The following is a 22,356-nucleotide window of genomic DNA, read 5'->3' as shown; positions in this document are numbered from 1 at the left end:
GACCAAGGTCAACTATCTAGAGTAATGCTAAGTCTTCGTCAACAATATTTTTTTCATAAACAACTTGGTATAAAATTATTTGTTCTTCTAAAACACATTGACATGTAAACACTAATGGCTTATGCAACAACAAATAGGGTAAATATATTTACAAAAGAAACAAAATCCATTTATACATACTATTACAGTAGAGTTTTTAATGTACAGTATTATGGCTGCTCTCACAATATATATTTAAACCTGTAATTAGAATTACAGTTTACAATTAATTATATATACATAATATAAAATATAATCTAATCATGCTATTTGAGAGGGAGATGGGGTTAAGGCATTTGTTGCAGCTGTTGATGGTGGCACAGCTCAGCAAAAGCAGACTCAACACAAGCCTTGAGGTCAGCATAGGTCACAACAAGTACCGTCTGACCATCACGAGATGATAGGCACACTTTTTCTTGTACACCTGCATCAAGCTGTGGGGATGATATCAAATAGTATAACACATCAGAAAGAATTACTCTAATAGAACGTACAAGACTACAGCTGACAAAATACTCTAACCATAGATACAACAATGCTTACCGGGATTGGAAACGGAAGTGGGTGCACGTGGGATCCGTGTTTCGGTTACTTTTGGTACATCTTACTACAAAGCAGAGCAGTTTCACTGGATAAAGTAGGCACTACTTATTAGTTATGGCCATGAGACATGAGTTTAAATACTCACTGGTGAAAAAGATACAAGCAAAAATTTCGTCGAGTCCGACCTGCGCTTTCGACTGATACAGTTGCAAAAACAAAATTTACAACCAGCAGAAACGTTTTACCTCAGTGTATTGCAGTCTAACGGCTCCATTAGTGTGTAATACAACCTTGTAGCGAAGTAGTTGAAGTGAAATTCGTACAGAAAGTGAGTTATCTGTACCAACGCAGTAAGGCAAAACACGGATAACATCACAGGCTGTGACGTAACATTGGGGATTTTGTACAAAAATGATGACGTAGATACTTCCATTTCCAATCCCGGTAAGCGTTATTGTATCTATACTCTAACTGAACAGTCATTTTTGTTCTGAGGGTCTACTGTAATAAAGAATACTTTCAACTGACATTTTCTGCTGAGATTGACACATTTTTGAATGTTTAATTTAGATTGCTAAGGAGGTGTCACTGTAAATCATATCTTCTATAACTTAACCATTTTGCTATGGGTACACAGCATAGCAGAGAAAGAGAAAGACCGAGTTTACATTAATGCATGATCATAAACTAATTTAAAGATCACATAATTGAATTAAAATCTCCAATGGTGACAACCTTGTTTAGTGTGAGGACCACATGAGCTAGGTCAATCCATGGAGTACCAGATGGTGTGACCTGATGGAACAGGTAGTCTCTGAACAACTTTAACAAGTAACGATCACCAGTCTCACTCCAACTAACATCAGAACCAAATCTAACAAATTAATGATATAGTACATACACATACAGACTGGTAATATACATCTAAATTCATGACAGCCAAATGATGCAATATAATATAACAGAAATTTTGGTGAGCAGAATAGTTGGCATTTGCTGAACAATTTGTTTTTGGTTTGATGAAATTTATGTGGAGTCCCAAGAGGTAACAAATTGTGTAGCTAGCTACATTACTTCTTGTTTACAAAGATGTATAGACACTTACTTTGTTACCTACATACTCAGCTGGCCCGCAACTCCTTCATGTGAAATGGAGAATGGATATTTATTCAATCCATAGTCAGTGCAGCAGACATCCAAAAAGTAAATAAAGTAATTGGTAACATTGACCTTGTAAGACCTCCACTGTGCATATCTTTGCTTCCTTCTGGCGAAAGCCTTAACCTATATTTTACGGACAATCATAGAATTGCTTGATTAGTACGTTGATAGAAAAGATTTTGTGCCGACTATTCCCATACAGGAAAAGTATTTATAGCTAGCGGCGTATCTTGCTAATTACCTTAATAATAAGGTCTTAATTCGGAAACTGCCAACTTTAATTCCATGCCAAAATTTCTGCTCATACAGTATTCAGTACACATTTCTTACTCTGGTCTCTCGTTAATCACACCCAGTTTAGTAATCAGTCTGAATAACCTTCCATTCTCCAACTCCTTATATGACACAACAACAATGATATCACTGACTTATTTGATACAATACAAGTACATACCCTACTCAATTGTGACTCCAAGCTGTCAATATTTATTTGCAATGACTCTATACTGGAGTAGAACCTTGCTCCAATCATAGGCATCACCTCTGATATATTATGAATTGAATTTTGTGACCCCAGTAGATATCTGCAGAAAAATAAACATGATGAATGTATAGCAGACCCTAGATGATAAGTTTTAACAATACCAGGTGGCAAATTAATACTATCTGTTGTAAAGTATAAGGTTTAAACATTTTAGCTAACGTTATATTTTTTTAATAATACGTAGTTATTGTACTTCGTATTTTGTAATTCATTAATTATGCTGCTAAGGAAGCATAGCTCAACACAACAAACGCATAATACTCAAAAGTACATTCTCTCAAATGTTTTTATAGTTTGTCTATTGTATTTCCTTACACAAACTCTCTAGACAGAGCATCAAGGCTATTCTACATTATCATATGCATGTGGATGGTTTTCAACTATAGCAAATTTGCTATTCCTAGCAGCTAAGGTGGATAACTACGCTGTTTTGAGATTGTTTCACATCCGTAGTGTCCATAATACACTGGTCTAATATGCTAGCATTGCACTGGCATAGCACTCCAGCCTACTATGTCTTTTTTGTTATGCTGGCATATTGACTCAGACCTACAATCGGGTGCAGCTGGAAGTATAAAATGACGGAGCAGAGGTCAATCAGCTGAGGTTCACCAGTGTGTAGACATTCATTCACGCTGGGTTGCTCCTTGGATTGCTAGCAGCTATAGTCGTACACTATGCAGGGTGGAGTGAGTTGTTGGTGAATCCTTCCGGACAGCATGATCTGGAATGTAGTGACATTGCTTGGAGCCTGTTGCAGAATCAATTTTCTCAATGAAACCATGACGTTCATGGTCTGTGATGATTTCATGATATTTAGTGCACAACAATGTCTTCAGAAACTAATTGTTTCACCCATCTTATAACAAAACAAATCCCCCTAATACTGGCTTCATTTCTCAAATATTGCCTACTGTATGTTTGTGTAAAACATGTTACTAACATGGGCATAGAAAGAAAAGCATAGAAATGTCCACACACATTTTCCGGGAAACAATTTCAGGCTTAAGTAAATAGCTGCTAAACTGCCCAGTCTAACACTTGCTCACATATGAAAAAATGCTCTATCATATTTTTAAGAAACAGCTTCACGGTGTTTATTGTCCCTCTGCTGCCAAATTTAAACCCCAAAAGACAAAAACAGTTTCATACACCGGACATTTTCTTATACTGTTCCTTTCCTTGTCATATAGTACACTTACTGTATTATCTTTAGCATATCGGGGGAAAAAATTCTGCTGACATGTTGAATACTTTTAGCAAAGTTCTCAGGTTGTGTAGCCATCAGTGACTGACAACACAGGCACAACAGCAGCTGGCCAAATGATACTAGATCTGCTTGCTGTAAGTGATCAAAATGGAATCAGTCATACAAACCAAAACAACACTGCTCACTTCAAATACTCTAGTTAATGCACTAACATAAGTACTGTTAACCACCATACATTTATTCCAAACACAACTACTATTAAAAGTATACAATATGGTTGTACCTGTTTTTGTTTGATGGCCTGCGGCTGGTCCTCAGGTTGAGTGACATCATAAGTGATAACATCAACCAGTCCACAACAGTTGAACCATACTCTAGTGGAGTAATGAATACTGTAAGGTAATGCATACTGTACAGCAGGCTCTTAGATGTAAATATTTTCATAAATAATCATCCTAATTTTCAAGCAGGAATGTGTGTGTTGTGTGTGTATGTGTGCACGCCTGTGTATGCATGTGTGTGTGTAGCGTGTTTTGCTTTGCTCATGCTTTGTGTGTGTGTAGCATCAGTGTAAGCACCATGGCAGCTGTTTTTGCTGGTTGAAAAGTATAGATCAATAAGTGCTAATAGGACAATCATAAATATACTCTAATTGAACAGTCACTACATTGTACTAAAGAGCTGATCATGACATCATTTGACTGCCATTTATAGCTTCCAACAGCTGTGTTGTGTGTGCATATATGTACTTATGCACATTACCTGGTAGATCCAAGTACTAACAGTTTGGACATGTCAATACACCTCACAGCTAGCTCATTATGATGTACAGTCCTCAGAGCAGATGATAACTGGATAATGTACTGCCAGATAAGTGACTCGGATAATGGTGATGGCTTCTGATTGTAGGGATGGAAGTGTTTGTAAAGTAAAGTATCTGCCCCAGCATGGTAGTCATACACTAACACTAGGGCTGGAAATATATAGAAAGAATAATGATCACAGTATGTGTACAGTGAAATTCTATAGATTAAGGAAACAACAAATGTGACGTACCTGATCTACAAGAACTACATATGTCAGTGCATTTTTCTAATTAGTGTTGTGCGATATAAAATATTTGTATATCGCCTATCACGATTATTTTTTATCACGATATGATAAATTATCACGATATATAAAGCAGCATAAAGTCATGGTAATAAATTACAAATGTAATACTTATACATATTTATAGAATTTTGTGTGGGCGAGATCAAAGGACAAATAAATTTCATAAAGTACACTTTAAGGCAAACAGAGCTTTATTGCCCACAAAGAGTGCTTTACTGTACCGCAAAGAGTGCTTTATTTTACTAATAAAGCACAGTTGTGCCCACGTTCTTTAGTGTAGGCTAATAGCCCGTAGCACTCACGCCAGTACGAACTACTAATCACCCAAGCCGGTAAAGGCTGATAGCCCTCGCTGCGCTGAGTGATCAAACACTCCAGCCAATACGAGTTCTACCACTGGATTGTTTTTATAGACATACCTAAGTGCTTCAATGATGGGTGGGAGAAGGTAACATTGCTGTTACATTTGTTAATGTAAATGGACAAGTCCTGGAGATGTCATGGAAATACTTCACCATGTGTCACAACAGAATCGATTGTGGGTTGTGACCAAAACCTGCCAAAATACGAGATGAATGTCTACTATGCCAAACTATGGTGAACTACGCATGAGTTACTTTGTTAAACTAGTTTGTGTGCATTCAGGCTGTTAATAATTCATGCAACACGTGTTAATTTCAAGTCCTAGTGTATGGTGAAGCTACACGACTAGAAATCATTTAAAGCATTGCCTTGCTCATGCTATATGAAAAATAAAGCACTCGGCGCTTGGCCTCGATGCTAATAAAGCACTCAGCTTCACCTCGTCCTTTATTAGCATTTCGGCTGCACGCCTCGTGCTTTATTTTTCATATAGCACTCGCAGCAATGCTATAACACATAGAAAGTACCAATATAGCACTACCTAACCTACTGGAAGTCTCTATTAAAGAAAATAAGTTTTACAATACTGTCTTGAACATCATTTTCTAGTAAACTTTGTGTAAAAGTACCACAGCATTATGTGTCACGATAATACCACGATATAAAATAGTCTATTTTTACTCAAGATATAGAAATTTATCACAATACACGATATTATCGATATATTGTACATCACTATTTCTAATTCCATTTTATTACATTTTCTTTATCCAGATAGCCAAAGGAATGGCTAACTAAAGTTTAAGCTCTGCAACTTGGTGGAGGACTGTATTCGAAAGTTATGACCATTTATTTAAGCACCTATAGTTTATTTTCAGTACTGTGACTGTACAAATTGATTTTTATGCTGTTGCCACTTTGTAGCATTGTAACTTCAAAAGTTCTTGGTTCTAACTTATACCATTGGCATCCATTGCTGGGTAAGTTTTGTCTTCCAGGCCTTTCCTACAACCAGGGTTAAGGTGAAGGCGTGAGAAAACAATAACAAACTGCTTGTCCAATGTAAGGCAAACTAATGCTCATATCTTCTCTCTTCTTAAGAGTACTGACATAAAACAAAGATTTTCGAGCTCCTCTTGCTTTGGGGATCATGATGCTACCATAGTTTTTGCTGTCATCCCCTTTCTTCATCGTGAAACAAGTAATAAAAAATTTACATTTTTTTCCATTTCGTAAATAATTCACTGATTATGTTTATTGCATTCTACAGTAAAATTAAGCTTGTGCTAACATATGGGATTCTTGCAAATCCGGTCACAAACTATGAGGGCATGTAATACAATCGATACATGTACCACAGGTTAACGGCTTATGGTAAGTAGGCCTGAGCCTATTATACTCAAAATTTTACCTATTATTCTTTCCAGAAGTTCCCAAAAATTTCTCTTATTATTCTTTTTTTAATTCTTGTATCTAGTATATTATTCCAAAATAATGCTCATTTAGTTTCTGTGGCTAGTCACTTAGTTTTCAAGATGCCGCTAAAAGTAATTTTGCCAGAAATAATCGATAGCCATAAAATGAAGTATTTTTTCTAGCTATAAAAAGTTACAACAGAGTTAGCTATAGAATATCTGCAGTAATAATTCAAGTGTTTTCAATAATATTATTAGTGTATTAAAGTTGTAGCTATAGCTACATGCTAAGTTAGGTAGATAATAATGATATCAATATGTTCAAATACTTGAGGGAGATACACTGGTATAAGATGCACAAGTTTCAGAATAGCACAGTTACAACCCAGATGCTGGCTGTAGATTGCTAACATGAAATGATCTGACTGCTCTATTAGAATATTTGAGCATCCTATTAGAGTATATTGATCTTTTAGAGGCTTTTCAGTCAGCACTCGTATAATAATGTCAGCTATATATCATTCTTAGTAACTTAACTCTTTCTACTAGCTAATCAAGAATAGACACACCCCTTACTTTCACTGATTATTCCTGTGAATGTCCGATTAGAGCTGAGCAATAGTTGCGATCTATCGATTATCGTGATAGTGAGTAACAATCGTGATAATGATAGTATGCAATCATACTATCGCGATATACAAAACATGTCTCACAAACATGAATAACAGCAGCAAACATGATAGTGTTGAAGTTAAAGAAACTGTGAAAGTCTGGTTGAGCATGCACAACAAAGATGACAACTGTAATACATAACAATTTTTACCAATGGAGTGTAAGAAAAGCAGATATGTGGTGGGTAATTGGATTATTTGTGTGTCATTTACGTGAAGTTGAGTGTCTTTGATAACTAGTAGTACTATCGTGATACTATCACTATCGTGATATAAAAGTTACTATCAAATCGTGATAGTGATAGTTGCACTATTGCTCAGCTCTATGTCCGATAACTTTAAAATTATGCCTGTAACCATCCTATTTTATTCTCGTGAAATTGGTGACCTATTATTCTAAAAAATATGCCAGCATGTTAGGCTCAGGCCTATATAGTGGTAAGTGACAAATTACCCAAGTACATGTACAGTTACTGGATTCACTTTAAATACATGCCTGAAAATTTTGAATATGGGTCAGTAGCACATAACATCGTAGCTACATTGCGAATGGACAAGTCTTAGGGATAAGTTCATCAAGTAACATTTTACAAGTGCTACAGGAATACATACATGGCTATACTAATGTTTTAGGGCATCTATATTGTATAAATACTAAATAAACTTACAATTATCACCAAATAACTTTGTAGTGAACATTTCATACAGAGCCACCACATTGACATGAGACACTTTACGCCATCGGTGGACCTCCTGTACTGCCTTAGCACTTGACAGTTTGAATCCTGACAATATACACACGTATGAACTTTCTCAATAGTACACAACATTAGAGATTGGATGATACAAGATTTGAAAGTATCAATGCATTATCCCAAACAGTGATCATACAAGGCAGTGTATACGTATATGTCAAAAGACAGCATATCTTTTCTTTTTCTAACTCCATGGCAACACTAACTCAATAGTTTGGTAGGAAGTCGGACACACTTTAGGTGCCACTAAAACAAATTTATTTTTTGAGGAGGGCAATACGTCAATCTTAGTATAATGCAATCATTGTTCCATTTATATAATACACATGTGACAAGTCTGGTGAAGTTGGATTCATTATAGCTACAGTATCCAGATCGTAAACTTCAAGGCAATTAATGTACTTTTTTTTGTAAAAGCGCTTGAGTTCAGGGTGAAATTAATAAGTTGTGGTTTGGTATAGACCAGTGAACCCCATCGTTTTTCAGTTTTATATTGTGACTATTGAGGGTCACATGAAATATCAAATAAAACACTGCAATTAAGGGTAATATATTCAGCTGGCATTTAGGTGCGTCTGACCTCCTCTGGTTGTAACTTGGTATTCACATTTCAATAATTTAATACCAAACACAGCCTATATACACCCACCCCTGAATGTAATATTCACCTGATATATGGCAATACACGATGTATTGATAACAGTAAGAATTGTATTGATGTTTATATGACTGTCTTGAGTATTGTGATGTGGCAATTTATGTAGTGAAACAAAAGATAAGAATGAAGCTACGTAGGAAATCCCCATGTATCCGTCTGTTCAATGCCAAAGTAGGGATTTATCCACATACACTGTAACTATGTTGTAATAACTACCATCATTCAGAGAGATGTCCAAGTCTGCCGTCATAAGTCCCTATGGAACATATGGGACAGTCCTTAGGATGTCCATGCTGTCCTATATGGGACCAAAAAGATTGATTGGATGGACAAGGGAACACATGAGAGAGTCCTAAGGATGTCCACCCAGGAGCAAAAGAATAGGACGGACAAAGTTGTAATGACGGGACAGTCATAAGGATGTCCACTCTGTCCTACATGGGACCAAAAGGATTGATTGGATGGAAATGTAGGATTTAGGGAAGAAATGGTACATTCCTTAGAATGTCCACACTGTCCTACAGGCACAGTGGAACATCCTACTTAAGACAATTGAAATCTGATGGCAAACTTGAACATAAGTGATCATTTATATCTTTACTTATAAGCGCATGTGCGGAGGATTGGCTACATGCTACAAGTTATAGACCATGTACTGTTGTACAAATCTAGAAATCTAAAGCAGTTACGTAACTGTAGAGATCTGCCCTAGTTCACTCTCACAGGCCAGTTCCAGCAGCTCACAGCTTTCAGTATAAGGTGCAGACACTTGTCTGACAAGCGATAGTTTCTAAGTACAGCTACACGTATCTACTCCACCTACAGTGACTTAAGTGCTTCAATTAGTTTTGTGGCATCTACATACACTCTTCTAAGGAAAGTGTAGATGCAGAAAATTAACACCTCAGTATGGTTGATTTCCTTCATGAACATGTAATTGGAAAGGTGAAGTTCAGAAAGCAGATACTCATCGGAACACACCACCAATGAGTTTGTTATTGTGGAGTGAAATGGTGGCCATGTAAATAGGTGTAGGTTCAGTTGTGTATACACATACAGACACATATTATACTTACCGTGTAGTCTTCTTAATACACAGAAGGATTTACTCTTAGCATTCACAGCCTTGTAGCAAGTTGACACATAACCAAATAAACTTTGATTTATCTGCAATGTGAAGAGATGTAAGTAGTATAATCATGTACGTAAGTTGATAGCCACTTCTACACATAGAGGTACAACACTGACACACATACAGATGCAGACACAGTCACACAGATACACACCTTATCAGGAGTGGCAGCAGATTCTGGTTCCAATGGGAACAGACTATGATAACACTCCACCTCTGTTGGTACAGCTGTTGATATACAAATACCCAATAAAACATATACACATATCTAGACTGTGACTATTGCCTATGAATAGAATCAGTTTAAATAACCCCCCATATATACCTACAACAGTGATGCATTCTCTTCAGTCTCTTCATTTATTACACAGATCTTGTACTGATGCAATAGTATATTGCAATATATGTACAACATAGCACAACCAGATACGTATATGGCATGCATGACGACCTACTGCTGTTGTCTGGTGGCAGTTGAGCTGCAGCTAACATTTGTCTCCTTAGCAGCTCCTAGAATAGCAAATATGTCATTAATCAATCAACACTTTGGACCCAACTTCTTTTTGGTCTTCATGGATGAAGAAATTGTTGTGATGGTGATTAGGCTTAGCTCTGTTCACATGAGTAGGAGTGTAGTTGAAGCTAGTCTGGCTGGGTAGATATTGCAACTACAAGATGGAATAAGTGATTATGTAGTGTATGTGTCTGTGCGTGTGTATGTATGTATGTGTGTGTACAGTGTACCTGGTGATCTGTTTGATAGAAATATGTTGTTCCTCCAACTGATTCAATCTGCATTAGATATTTGATGTACTACCATACATATGCAGTATAGATGTATACGTGCATTTGCAGTATGTAGGTGTATGTATTTGTGCATACAATTCATGTGTTTCTTTATAATACAGGTGCATAAATGCTATGTGTGGTTTAAGCATTCTAACTAACTGCTAATAATATCCAAGACAATAATTGAACAGCCATGTGTACATACGTACATACAATCAACACATCACCTTACAATAGTATTAAATCATGTTAGTTATAGTGTTGAGTTTTAAACTGACTTTTGTACTGGTAGCTGGAGGTAGATTGGGAGCCCTCATTCTCATCCTAGGCCCCATCATCACCGGTTGAGTGGGTAGCTTCCTAACAGACAAGCAAACGGCGTGACGAAAATCACATGTGCTGAGGTATATGGATGTGTGAATTAACCAAAAAAAGCTTAGTATTACAAATTCTATACCATAGATATTACACCCACAAGAAAATGAGCAAAATTGTAGCAAACAATATACGTATAATTGGTTACAAAATGATAGTTACTCAAATAGTAATCCAAATATTTGATAGAGCCCTACATAATATATACGTTCGTATGTTGGTCTATTATTATTATACAATGCATACAATGTAAGTACATACTTTCCATACAGGTGAACAGGTTCTATTGGTGGAGGTCTCTGCTGGGCATGTATGGGAAAACTAGGACGTACCACAATACTAGCTGCCCCTGGGATGGGAGTGACCGCAGCTGCTGTAGCTGTGACTGGCATTGGCTTGAATAACATGTGTGGAACAAATACCTCAGATTAATGCACAATATACAGATACAATCACATTACACATCTAACCAAATACACTGCGTATATCATACATGTACACAATTACAAATTTTTGAACCTGTTTTGGTCGCAGTGACAAATTATTCATCATCGCTGGAAGGCCTCGTGAGGCAACTCCCACTGGTCAGAAAGAAAATCTCAATACCAAGCATTTGTATATATAAATGTAGTGCTTGGTATGTGGTACGAAACTTTCTAGAAGACCCATGGTGGTAGGTGTATGTGGTACATGTATATACACATAGAAACACACCTCGTAGTGGATTGGAAGGTGGAAGCCTGGGAACACCTCGTCCAGCAGTAAAACTTCACAAGTAAAAAAGCAATAAACACTTTATTTATTAAATAAATAAGGTGCAACAAATGTTATATAACTAGCACAATTGAATACATGAGAATTGTTGTTATCCATTCATGTACATACTACTTACAATATAAACATGGACAAATTACATAATACCAATCACAGCACACTAGAAGCAGCTACTCACTTCAGACCAGTGAATGACGCAGCATGAGAGAATTGTTGTGGTTGTGGAGGAGCTGGTGGTTGACTATCATTAGTCATCGGTGGAGGCTACAAGAATGACCCTTAACACACTGGACACAGCAATACGTTAGAAGACAAACCACACACATACCATATCATTGTGGAAAGGTGTGGTGTTCAGTTGCATATGCATAAACTGGCACTGATCCCCATAAAAACAACACCCACTTGCAGCATAGTGGCGACAAGGAATTTGTTTCTTCACTTTGCTCATGCCAGTTACCTGAGTATACAGCAACATGGTGAATACACATATACATACATACAACAATTCTTCACACCAAAAGTTAGGGTTACTATGGGCACGGAGCGCATTTAATAGAATTGTGTTTAAAAGTTGCTACAAGATTATACGTGTGCTTAACATGTCCACAAACAAACCTTGCTGTCTGTTACTATCTTTTATGCGTCAATGAACGCTTCATTTCTGCTGCCGCTGCACCGCTACTCAACTACATTACACGCCTAATGTTATATTTATACATGTAAACGTCCTGGTTGTAAGCCGCAAACAAGTACGTTAACTATCGAGCTGGTGTCACAATTTAGCTTATACAAATTATTACATAAAGACGTAAATGATAATAAACGTATGAAAACTACCAAATATTAAGATTTCATATTTGTAAAAATTACTGGATAATTCCGTAAATGCACAGGAAGTCCGGATATTAATGAATGGAAGGTCGAGGTAGCTAACACCTCCAAAGCGACCACGCTGGATTATGTCTTCTCCTGCTGACAGTGAAAATACACCAGCTGGTCTCAGACAAAGAGGGGAGGTATGAGTTTGTTGTAACGCACGGTTTAGTGAAGGTCAAATCCAGCGCCAAGGTCCAGAGCGCACCTTTTTTTTTTGTGGTTGTGTACATTTGTCGTTAAATGCTCATCGTCAAGGATCACTAAGGCGCGCTGTATAGAATAATCATGTCAGGTTCCTTGCAGCATGTGATGGTGTATTATACTGTGTACATTGTCACCGTCTAGTCACAAATGGAGAGCACTTCTAGTGTGAAAAATTCTGCTGGTACAGCCGGAATATTTGCTGGGATGGATCCACGGTATGTTCCTCTAGTGAACTGAAGATTTATTTGTTGTGGGTAGGTGGAAGAACTGGTGGATACGTGGAGTGTTTGCGTTTGTGATGATTGCTGTATTTGTGATGATCGTTCTAATGGGTCCTTTGTTTCTTACACTCTTGGTAAGTTGTGTTGTTAGGTCATAATGTTTAAAATGTCTGCATGGTTGGTTTGTGTATATGCCTACTTCATCATGTTGGGTTGTGTGCGTGTGTCTAGTGTAGCATATGTGTCTGTCTGTGTAAGTCTGCATCCCTGCTTCATGTTGCGAGTACATTTTAATCAGTTTGCGTGTAAAACATTTATTTGTCATCACTCAGGTTATAACAGTTCAGGTCAAGTGTTTTCATGAGATTATTTCTATTGGACTAATGAAGTATCGAGAATATAACCTGCCACTATATCGAGTGTTGAACTGGTCAGTGTGTGGTAATTTTAGGACGTGGTATGCATGTATACTAATTCTAAGGCTTAGGCTTGTATTTCATTTGTACATTTTAATAAAAGTAATGGGTCTTTACTCTTTATATAGGACAAGGTATCATAGTTAAGTTATTGACACATGCAGGATCCTAGTATTATTGTTCACAGGTATTTGCTGTTGGTCGCCAACTACTATTCTCTGGGAACAAATATGTTTTATTATTATCCTGATTATAAGGTCAGTTATATTGTATGTTATAGATATAGCACTGCTGCGTGTGTGTATGGAAAATACAACACGAGGGTGTGTGTCGAGAAGCTAATACAGCACGAGGTTAAGCTTGCATTTGCCTCGAGACACCCCCTGAGTGCTGTATTTTTCATACACATAAGCATATAGGTGGTGCTTTAAGTGTTTTGTTGTACTTCCTGGTTGTTTTGCTCGGAGCAATTTTCTTGGTACTAGAATCGGTTCAATTTTCAGTGATCAGACCATCAGTAAGCTCAACAACCCCACACAGATGGCATGATGCATCATGTGCATGACACTGTCAAATGCTAAAACTAGCTAAACTAACAATCCTACCAAATCGTTCTACGACTACAAATACATTTTATGCCACTTCAATTTTCCATGCCAGGCTATCAGTAAGTGTTCATGTACTCTATTTCTAGTCATAGAACCAACTAGTAGGATTAGTTTAGCTAGTTTTAGTAATATACAATGTCATGCACATGATGTCCCAGCGGGGTTGTTTTTGTAACATTCCTTACATAACTTTGCTGCATAACTGTACTGTACTGCCCAATTAGCCACACAACTGTACTGTATGACTCATATAGTACAGTTATGCAGCTAATCGGTACAATATGGAAAATACAGCACGTGGCGGGCAGCACTTTCGTCTTCCCACACAAAGTACAATAAGTATCTATATTGTGTTGTATGTTTATGTTATTTGTGTGTGGTGGCTTTATTGTGATGATACCTACTGAGTTGCATGAATGTGGTGAAGGGACATTTTAAAAATACCATAATTATGTTGATGATCAGCTCCTATGCAGCTTATGTAGTACAATTATTTTGTGATAAAATTTTTCATGCAAAAGTATTTTTGTGTAATTACACTAAACAAAAACTATTTTATACAACTGCTCTATTAGGGTATCTTGATCTTTTGCAGCACTGGTAACTACAGTAGTTTAGTCATATTCTTGATGGTTATTGTGTGTTAGTTGTACACTTTACAATAGCCCAGTATTAACTAAAAGCAATAATCGGCACAGTTTAGTCTTGGATAATTTCTATAATATTTTCATACAAACCTTATTTTACAATGCAAAAAAAAACGAAACATGGTAGCTGGTTAAGACAGATTGTGTGTGGGAGGAGACAGGGAGTGGCAGCTACAACACTGAAGAGGCAAGAAAGAGACAATAGATTGCTAGAGGCTATATATACCTATGTGTAGTGATTGGAAGCTGCATAATTTATTACTTGAACCACAACAATAGATTCGTTTTTCTATTACAAAATTACTGCTGGAGGCTATTTAAAAAAATTTTTTTGAACTTCACACAGAAAATTTATGATACTGTGTAGTGTGTTCATGACAAAATGAGTATCTCCTAAGCTTCTACCACAATGCATACCATATATTAACTCAGTACCTACTTATCATCTGGACACTCTTCAACTTCACACACATGTGTGCATCCACCGTGAACCTGTTGAGACTTACACATGTACAACCATCACTGAGACTTGAACATTTTTATTAGGTCAGTAGGTCTCTTTATTATCTTCTGGGCCTATACCAAAAGTAGTTGTAACAGTCTTCTGTTCAACAGTGCTAGCAATTTGATACATTTAGTTAGGTAAAATGAAAGAGGATGGAACATAGTTGATAGATGAATTTTGAAATAGAGTTCCATGGTGGCGCCAATGGTGTTCTGTTGCCTTAGAAGACCCACAAAAGTGCATGTGCACACATGAACACATACCAACTTAACATTAGTGGTGTGCGATATCAGGATTTTTATTTCGATATTATATCGATACGATATTGGGGTAAATATCGAAATTTCGATACAATTTTTGATAATTTTTAATTGTGTGGGTGGTGTAATTGCGTGGGCGGTCGATATTTATAAATATGCTCAAAATACAATTTGCACACAAACCATTGCATAAAACTAATAATAAGCCTAGAAAACTGGCAGACAAGTTTTTAAAGTGGCTAGATAGTACAGAACCAACCTTCAGTTCTAGCGTGATTGCACAATCACACACTAAATGCTGTAGATTTATCGAAATATTCTTCGATATTTCGCAAATTATTACCTTTTTGATAAATATCGAAATCTGCTAAAGCAGTATCGAAAATCGATACGATAATGATATCGGCAAAATAATCGCAAAATCGATATTTTTTCGATATATCGCACATCACTACTTAACATGTGCACCCGCTGTAATTTAAATGCTACTGTAACCTTCTGTGTGTTTTGTTATTGTTATAGGAGCACTTGTACACTGCAGCACATTATCACAAAATGATCAGTTTTCTACTCTATGTTACTGGTAATGTACTACAGTACGTATCTGTACATCACACACACACACACACACACACACACACACACACACACACACACACACACACACACACACACACACACACACACACACACACACACACACACACACACACACACACACACACACACACACACACAGAGTTTCAGTAGGCATTTAATTACCACAACATGTCTTCACAACATGTCTTCACGGATGAAAATAATTGTGAATAGAAGTGTTAATGTGTTATAAGACTTTCCACTGGAATGTACAATGTTATAAGGTTATTGTTGTGCCTGGAGTGTTAATTGAAACTAAGACATAACTGATACAAGTGCAACACATTGTAATAGTATTTTTGTACAAACACCTACATGTGTTTTCATTGTCATTTAGGTTTTGTATTCTTTGTGCTGACATTAAAAAGAGATTACTATCGAGTCCAGTTCTCCTTGGTAATGTGTGTGTGTTTATGTGCTATGTTTATGTATGTACACAGTATGTGTATGTATTAACATTGTTTGTGTGGATTATTATTATTGTGTGCAACTGTGTGCACAGGAAATATGGACTGTGTCAGCAACAGCTTGCATACGTAGGTTGAAAGTGTTTTTTTAAAAACTACACGAAAAATATACACTAGTTTTAATTAATTTTTTGCTCAAAATTTAAATCAATTAAACTTCTAAGTGTTTGAATATTTCTTGTAGCCCCAGGGTAACTGTGAGTCAGGACTTGGCAGTGAGGCACTTATGTAATCTGGACACTTGCTAATTATTCCTTAGCATGCAAACTGACCAGGACACCTTGATAGTCAGGACATTTTTGGTCAGTCCCAAGGTGTCCTTAATACACACAAACACACACACACACACAGAGTTTCAGTAGGCATTTAATTTCCACAACATGTCTACTATACAGGGGTAAGTATCATGTGCGTTTATTTATGATGCAGTAGACATAAGCAAAAACGTCATCATTTTATATTTGAAACTTCATACTATGTATGTGCTAGTGAATACAGGGCAAATCTATACCTTAATGAATATGCCAATTCATTTACAGCTAGCCTGGACACACATCACACTACTCATGTTCGTCTCAGTTAGTCACCTGATCATTCAGAACGTCTATGAGGGTGTGTACTGGTTCCTTATGCCAGTCTCCTTAGTGATCTGTAATGACATCATGGCCTATGTATCTGGTATGGTGATATTGTAGTGTGGGTGTGTGTTGTGTTCAACCTTTTCAGACAAGCTTGTATTGTACGAGTGTGCACGACCACATATTTGTACACTACGTATTTTTGTGTACAAGCTGAATGCATAGAATTTTAAAGCTTGGCTTTTTCAAATACTGTATTTCCTTTGTTAAATGGAGCACCTTCAATAGTAGCTGTGCTTGAGTGGTGCCCACAATTGATTTTGAAAACAAAAGCTTAAACTTCATTATTTCAAGCAGTAGGCACTGGTCAAGTTTGAATAGTTACCACATCAATTTTTTTGAACTAAGGTAATAAATGCTGCAGTGTATAACCAAAGTGAATATGATATCTGTAGAATGCATGAAGAGTTGTGCTGTGTGGGTCTGCTATCTAAATTATTTTATCTACATGATGTACAGTGTAGACTATTGACTGAGTGATTTATTTGATGTGTGTACACATTACATTTAAAATTTTGAATTAAAGTTTTTATACTGCTCTATGATTTATTATTGAGGAAAACTCTTTACCAAGAGTAAAATAATATTATCAAATGACATATTAATGATTGCATAAAGTACTGTACAGAAAATTTGGCAAGCAGAATATTTAGCCTAATTTGGCCACTACACTAAGTGAAAACACAATAGTATTAAAACTGGAGATGGCTACTGTAAGAGCTATGGCACTGCAAGCAAATCCTTGAAGGTGTGGCAGCACATAACTGTTGAATACTTGGCTGAACAATATATGCATAAAAATTTTTAATGGTGAACAAAGACTAGTTACGATTTCGTGTAAGCAACAAATACTGACCATGTCTAGTTATTATTGTTTACTGTTGATTTTACTGACTAGCCCACATGCCTAAAGTTTACCCGCTAGGTCACTGTTGATATTGTATTTTAATATGAAGCATGCTGGTCATGTATACAGCACCTCATATGTGTCTGGATAATAATGTCTACTGCACCTGGTGTTTAGCCTGGTACTGTTAGTTTCCTAACACTTCCACCCTGGGGCATCAATTTACATCTTATAAAAGGTGTTGTGGTGCCAACAGTGAATACATGTATATGAGGTAGCCAGTGTTGCTAGGTAGCAAGGACCATCTTCCCAACTATTGGGTGCACTTGTGCATAGACTCTCAATTTTATAATGGTTGTTGTATTACTATAGGTTTCTTCTTTGGGAAGACTCCACTGATCAAGGTAGTTTAGTGTGTGGAATTTAGAGTGTATTTTAGTCAAAATCTACATGACATATCATACTGTATTGGTAGGATTTATAAAGGGTTGCTCTATCCCATGAAAAAGATTGATCAGAGGCCAGCCTCAGGCATAACCAAAGCACTTCAATGAGTCGCTTCATATTTTTTTATATACACTGATGGAATTTTCTGCTAGCTGACTGCTGCCTCCAGACAAGATAATGCCTAATGCTATGGGTTTGAGTTTTTACTGTTTAACCCCTTTCGGTGTACTGCAGGATGTACGATGCATGCATCATCCAACTTACCTTTGTCCTCCTTTGTTCTAATTTGTTTTTTGCTATTAATTCAAGGCATTGATTTGGATAGCACATCAATGGCTTCAAGTGTTGACAGCTTCACGTATCATCCTCCAAGTGTATAGACCGTATTCCAAATGACGTCACATGAATTTTCTATTTGGGGGACATTTTAGAGTATTATCACCAATGGTGATTGAGATTTCGAAGATTGATATAGAGCTACCAAACAAGATATCGAGGTGGAACTACCAGGTTTGGTTATTGCAGCAAAGAAACAATAGTATTTCTTCTAAACTTTGAAAACCAGCTGAAAAATTCTAACCCGGTATTTGAGAATAGATTTATACCCTTAACTGTGCCTGTTAGCGTTAGGTCAATATCTTCTTCCAGGATTGAATAGTGATTTGAATCTTATTAAGCCCATTGGAACTCTCACTTGAACTTGTTAGAATATCCCAAATAGCCACAGCCATTGTGATGTCATTTGGAATACAGTCTATTTAGTATAGAGTGTGCACTTTATCATACAGTTGTATCCTCATACGCTCACTATTCTTTCCTTTGATGCATTATTATAGGAGTTTGCTAATGTTGAATTTTGACAAATAGTATATTAGGAAGTTTACAAGCTACTGTACATGTAGTAGGATCATTAAAGGAGGGTCATCGCCTGTAGTACTAATTTATTCCCTATCCATTTTACTGGACTAACTTGTGTACTTCAGGTCAGTAGTGTAGCCAGATCCAGGCATTGCCAGATCCAGGCATTGCCCAGGCATCAGACTTCTTTGCCCCACCATTAGCTACCCAGAGTAATTAGAGTTGTGGGCTAAATCCACTGATAGAGTTACTCAACTGTAATGTCCATGATACAAGTACAACTTACTAACCATGTCATTTTTGCCAATGCTTTTCTTTCTGGTTAGTCAATGGACAGTTTTCCATTTTTCCAAGGGATTTTCTTCACAAGTAAACTCAATTGTAGTGCAAATAGTAGTAGTCAATGAATAGAAGCTAGATCGTGTGATTGCAAAAAAAAAAACCCAGCAGCATCATGACAAAGAATGAAGAACAAAGGATTGGCGTTAACTCTAGATCTTTCAGTAGTGGGGTTTTATGTAGCTATCAGCATGGTCAAAACTCAGATCAGAGAATAGAGGTGAGGCAGCCTAGAGACATTAGTACCTGTTTACTACTCTGGACACTACTCTGGACACTGCGTGGTGATAGTTCACATGGCATATAGCCCTTGTTCAGTCAGCAAATGTTCCTTTTTTGTTTGTAGGCTAACAACTCCAGTGGCCATTGCATAGTAATTACATTATTGAACACAATAAATACCTCATGCTTTAATTTACTAGTAGCCTCCCTCTATTATTCACTCTTGGTATTAAGATACATGCAGATGTATGTATTTATTAACAAGGCCAAAAGCTAGCTAGCTAGCATTCACATCGAGTTAGGTTACTTCACCTACAGTAGTGTAGGTGAAGTGTATATGTATTGATACATAACACATTTGTAGAGTGTTTGTATTGATGTCACTGAAGATGTTGCGTAGCTGAATGGCTAGCCCACCCAGTGCCCAGTCATGGCAAAAAGTCTGGCTACGTCAGTGATGATTCCCTTGTTTAAACACTTTTTATTATAGTGTTCCCTTTACGAAATGACAGGAAACTTTGATGGAAAGAAAAAGTTGATGATCCACACTTCATCATTTTAACTGGTTTGTCAGATTTGTATCTTTTCCTTCCTTCAAAATTTCCTGTCATGCAGTAGCTTTCATTACACTTGTGGTATTATTGGTTGAAATTGTTAGTTCGTAAATTCACTTGACTGAACTATCCCATTTGTATTATCATTTATAGTGTAATATGATTGTGTCTCCTCACTGTAGCTATCCCCCAAGAAAACATGGGAGGGATTTATTGGTGCTTTTTTCTGGACTGTGGTATTTGCTTTGTTGGTAAGTTATTAATGGTCAAAAATTTACATTTACAATGTGATGATTTCTCTTATAGTTTGCATATTTTCTATCCAGCGTGGAATATTTTGTATGTGTAAGTGGCGGACAATTTATTGTGTAGATGTGTGAGTTGATCACTGTGTTGACACTGTGTGTCTATTTCACTCTAGTATCCCAATAGTGGTCCATGTGAACGTGATCCCTTGTACCGTTACAAGCAGTATAATCTGCCTAAGATTCCAGTTAGTGATCAGTACATTTTGCAATATAATATATATACGCCCACACACACATTCACACAACACACAAAACTACGTGCAGGTGTAACATGTACAGCTGTAATATTGAAAATTCTTCACATTTTTTCCCACCCTATTACACCAGCTGATGGTTGTTGTCACAGCACAAACAGTTTGTACCAGTCACCATTGAGAAATCTCTCACTGGTAATGTTTACATACACACTTCATAACTGATTACTGGTATTGTACTTTATTGGCTTGTGAATTAGGAAGTTGGTAGAGGACTGGAACTGGAACATATAAGTTTTCTTGAAGCCAATCCAGTACATATGTATGTATACATATTGATAACATGTATTCATGCACTAACTGCAGTCATTGTTTATCACCTATAGTTCGGTGAGGGAGCTACGTTTTCGATGTACCCAGCTGTGCTGCACTCAATCCCATTGGCTATCTTTGCTTCCATCATTGCTCCTTTTGGTGGCTTCTTTGCTTCCGGCTTCAAACGAGCATTTCGAATAAAAGTAGGCAGACAAATAATTGTGTTCATAATTGTGCTTACCTGTTCTGTTTATTGTGTAGGATTTTGGTGATCTAATCCCAGGACATGGAGGGATCGTTGATCGGTTTGACTGTCAAGTGTTGATGGCAGCTTTTGCTAACATCTACTACTTCAGCTTCTGCAGGTGAATCATCCACCATTATTCTTAGTTTGGCGCCGCCCGCCCCTTCGCAAAAAGTAAGGGTCTGGAGAAATACAAATATCTAATCATTTCAAAAGGAATTCAATTAGACAGCACACGTAATGCTTGTTACGTCAGATGATGGCACTTCAATTCGAACAAAAGCATTGTGTTGCCAAGGCGATTTCTGTATGAACGTCATTGGCATGCACTAATTGGCTAGCGTCGAATCTGGGCGCTAGAAATGATTTAGTATCTGTATTTCACCAGACCCTTACTTTATGCGAAGGGGCAGGGGGCACCAGACTACATTATTCTAGGGGATTACTGTTGGTCATTGTAATACACCATTACAGGGTCAAATCTGTAGTACAAATAGTTTGCTATGAAAATGTGCCTAGGTCACTAATTAGTCATTGAAGTGGACAGTGCAAACCACCCACACAGAAATAGTTAATATTAAAATATTGAAATCTTTGTACAGCAATATTATTAACATTTTTTAATCACTCTAATGAGATTAAGATACCAAGGGGGGACTTCCCTTTTATTTTATTCTTAAAACTTATAGGAGACATTATTATTATCATCATGTCTGTTCTAGGACACTTAATCCAGAGCATGTCATCAAGTCGATACTATCATTGACGGTGGAACAACAAGTTGAAGTGTTGCACAAGTTGAATGAGAGCCTGACCTCCAGGGGACTTTTCTAGTTATAGTAGTTATAGTATTTTGAAATAAGTCGTACCATTAAATAAATAATAGGTATTTACGTACATTTTCATTATACTTTCTTATTATGTTCGGTCTATGATTCAGCATTTAGTATTCTTGGGTCCGTAGATTTTAGGATTACGTAGTTATCCGAGTAATCAGTATAA

General features: G+C 36.9%; 2 protein-coding genes across 2 annotated transcripts; one reads left to right on the top strand and one right to left on the bottom strand.

Annotated features, from left to right (window-relative positions):
* Positions 1-34: 34 nt before the first annotated feature.
* Positions 35-12,318, bottom strand: LOC136261347 (PAN2-PAN3 deadenylation complex subunit pan3-like). The gene is made up of 20 exons (XM_066055339.1): positions 12,161-12,318; positions 11,871-12,002; positions 11,721-11,806; positions 11,483-11,535; positions 11,288-11,349; positions 11,030-11,163; positions 10,672-10,753; positions 10,349-10,396; positions 10,162-10,272; positions 10,060-10,114; positions 9,759-9,832; positions 9,549-9,639; positions 7,728-7,844; positions 4,260-4,470; positions 3,781-3,871; positions 3,490-3,629; positions 2,198-2,327; positions 2,074-2,138; positions 1,318-1,456; positions 35-473 (listed from the first exon to the last, which is right to left on the bottom strand). Exons 2-20 carry the CDS (start codon positions 11,991-11,993, stop codon positions 327-329), a joined length of 1,959 nt encoding a protein of 652 aa, XP_065911411.1. The 5' UTR covers positions 11,994-12,002; positions 12,161-12,318; the 3' UTR covers positions 35-326.
* On the top strand, positions 12,260-22,280 carry LOC136261350 (phosphatidate cytidylyltransferase 2-like). The gene is made up of 16 exons (XM_066055340.1): positions 12,260-12,294; positions 12,439-12,561; positions 12,767-12,840; positions 12,884-12,980; positions 13,179-13,276; positions 13,450-13,519; positions 15,805-15,865; positions 16,259-16,317; positions 16,928-17,066; positions 18,246-18,277; positions 20,476-20,544; positions 20,600-20,638; positions 20,715-20,786; positions 21,182-21,313; positions 21,372-21,475; positions 22,077-22,280. The coding sequence occupies exons 2-16, from the start codon at positions 12,505-12,507 to the stop codon at positions 22,186-22,188; spliced, it is 1,215 nt and encodes a 404-aa protein (XP_065911412.1). The 5' UTR covers positions 12,260-12,294; positions 12,439-12,504; the 3' UTR covers positions 22,189-22,280.
* Positions 22,281-22,356: the final 76 nt, after the last annotated feature.

This window comes from Dysidea avara, chromosome 7, assembly GCF_963678975.1.
Source record: "Dysidea avara chromosome 7, odDysAvar1.4, whole genome shotgun sequence".
Classification (NCBI taxonomy): domain Eukaryota; kingdom Metazoa; phylum Porifera; class Demospongiae; order Dictyoceratida; family Dysideidae; genus Dysidea; species Dysidea avara.
Note: the sequence above shows the minus strand (reverse complement) of the source record. Positions and strands in the feature narration are given on the sequence as shown.

Excerpts from the sequence above, each read along its gene's own strand:
- LOC136261347 (XM_066055339.1), bottom strand. The coding sequence starts at position 11,993 with ATGAGCAAAGTGAAGAAACAAATTCCTTGTCGCCACTATGCTGCAAGT. Across the intron at positions 10,397-10,671 it reads CTCCAGCTACCAGTACAAAA|ATTGAATCAGTTGGAGGAAC; the intron begins GTCAGTTTAAAA and ends TATCTAATGCAG. Across the intron at positions 2,328-3,489 it reads GATATGCTAAAGATAATACA|ATATCTACTGGGGTCACAAA; the intron begins GTAAGTGTACTA and ends ATTTTTCTGCAG.
- LOC136261350 (XM_066055340.1), top strand. The coding sequence starts at position 12,505 with ATGTCTTCTCCTGCTGACAGTGAAAATACACCAGCTGGTCTCAGACAA. Across the intron at positions 12,562-12,766 it reads GTCTCAGACAAAGAGGGGAG|TCACAAATGGAGAGCACTTC; the intron begins GTATGAGTTTGT and ends GTCACCGTCTAG. Across the intron at positions 12,841-12,883 it reads TTTGCTGGGATGGATCCACG|GTGGAAGAACTGGTGGATAC; the intron begins GTATGTTCCTCT and ends TGTTGTGGGTAG.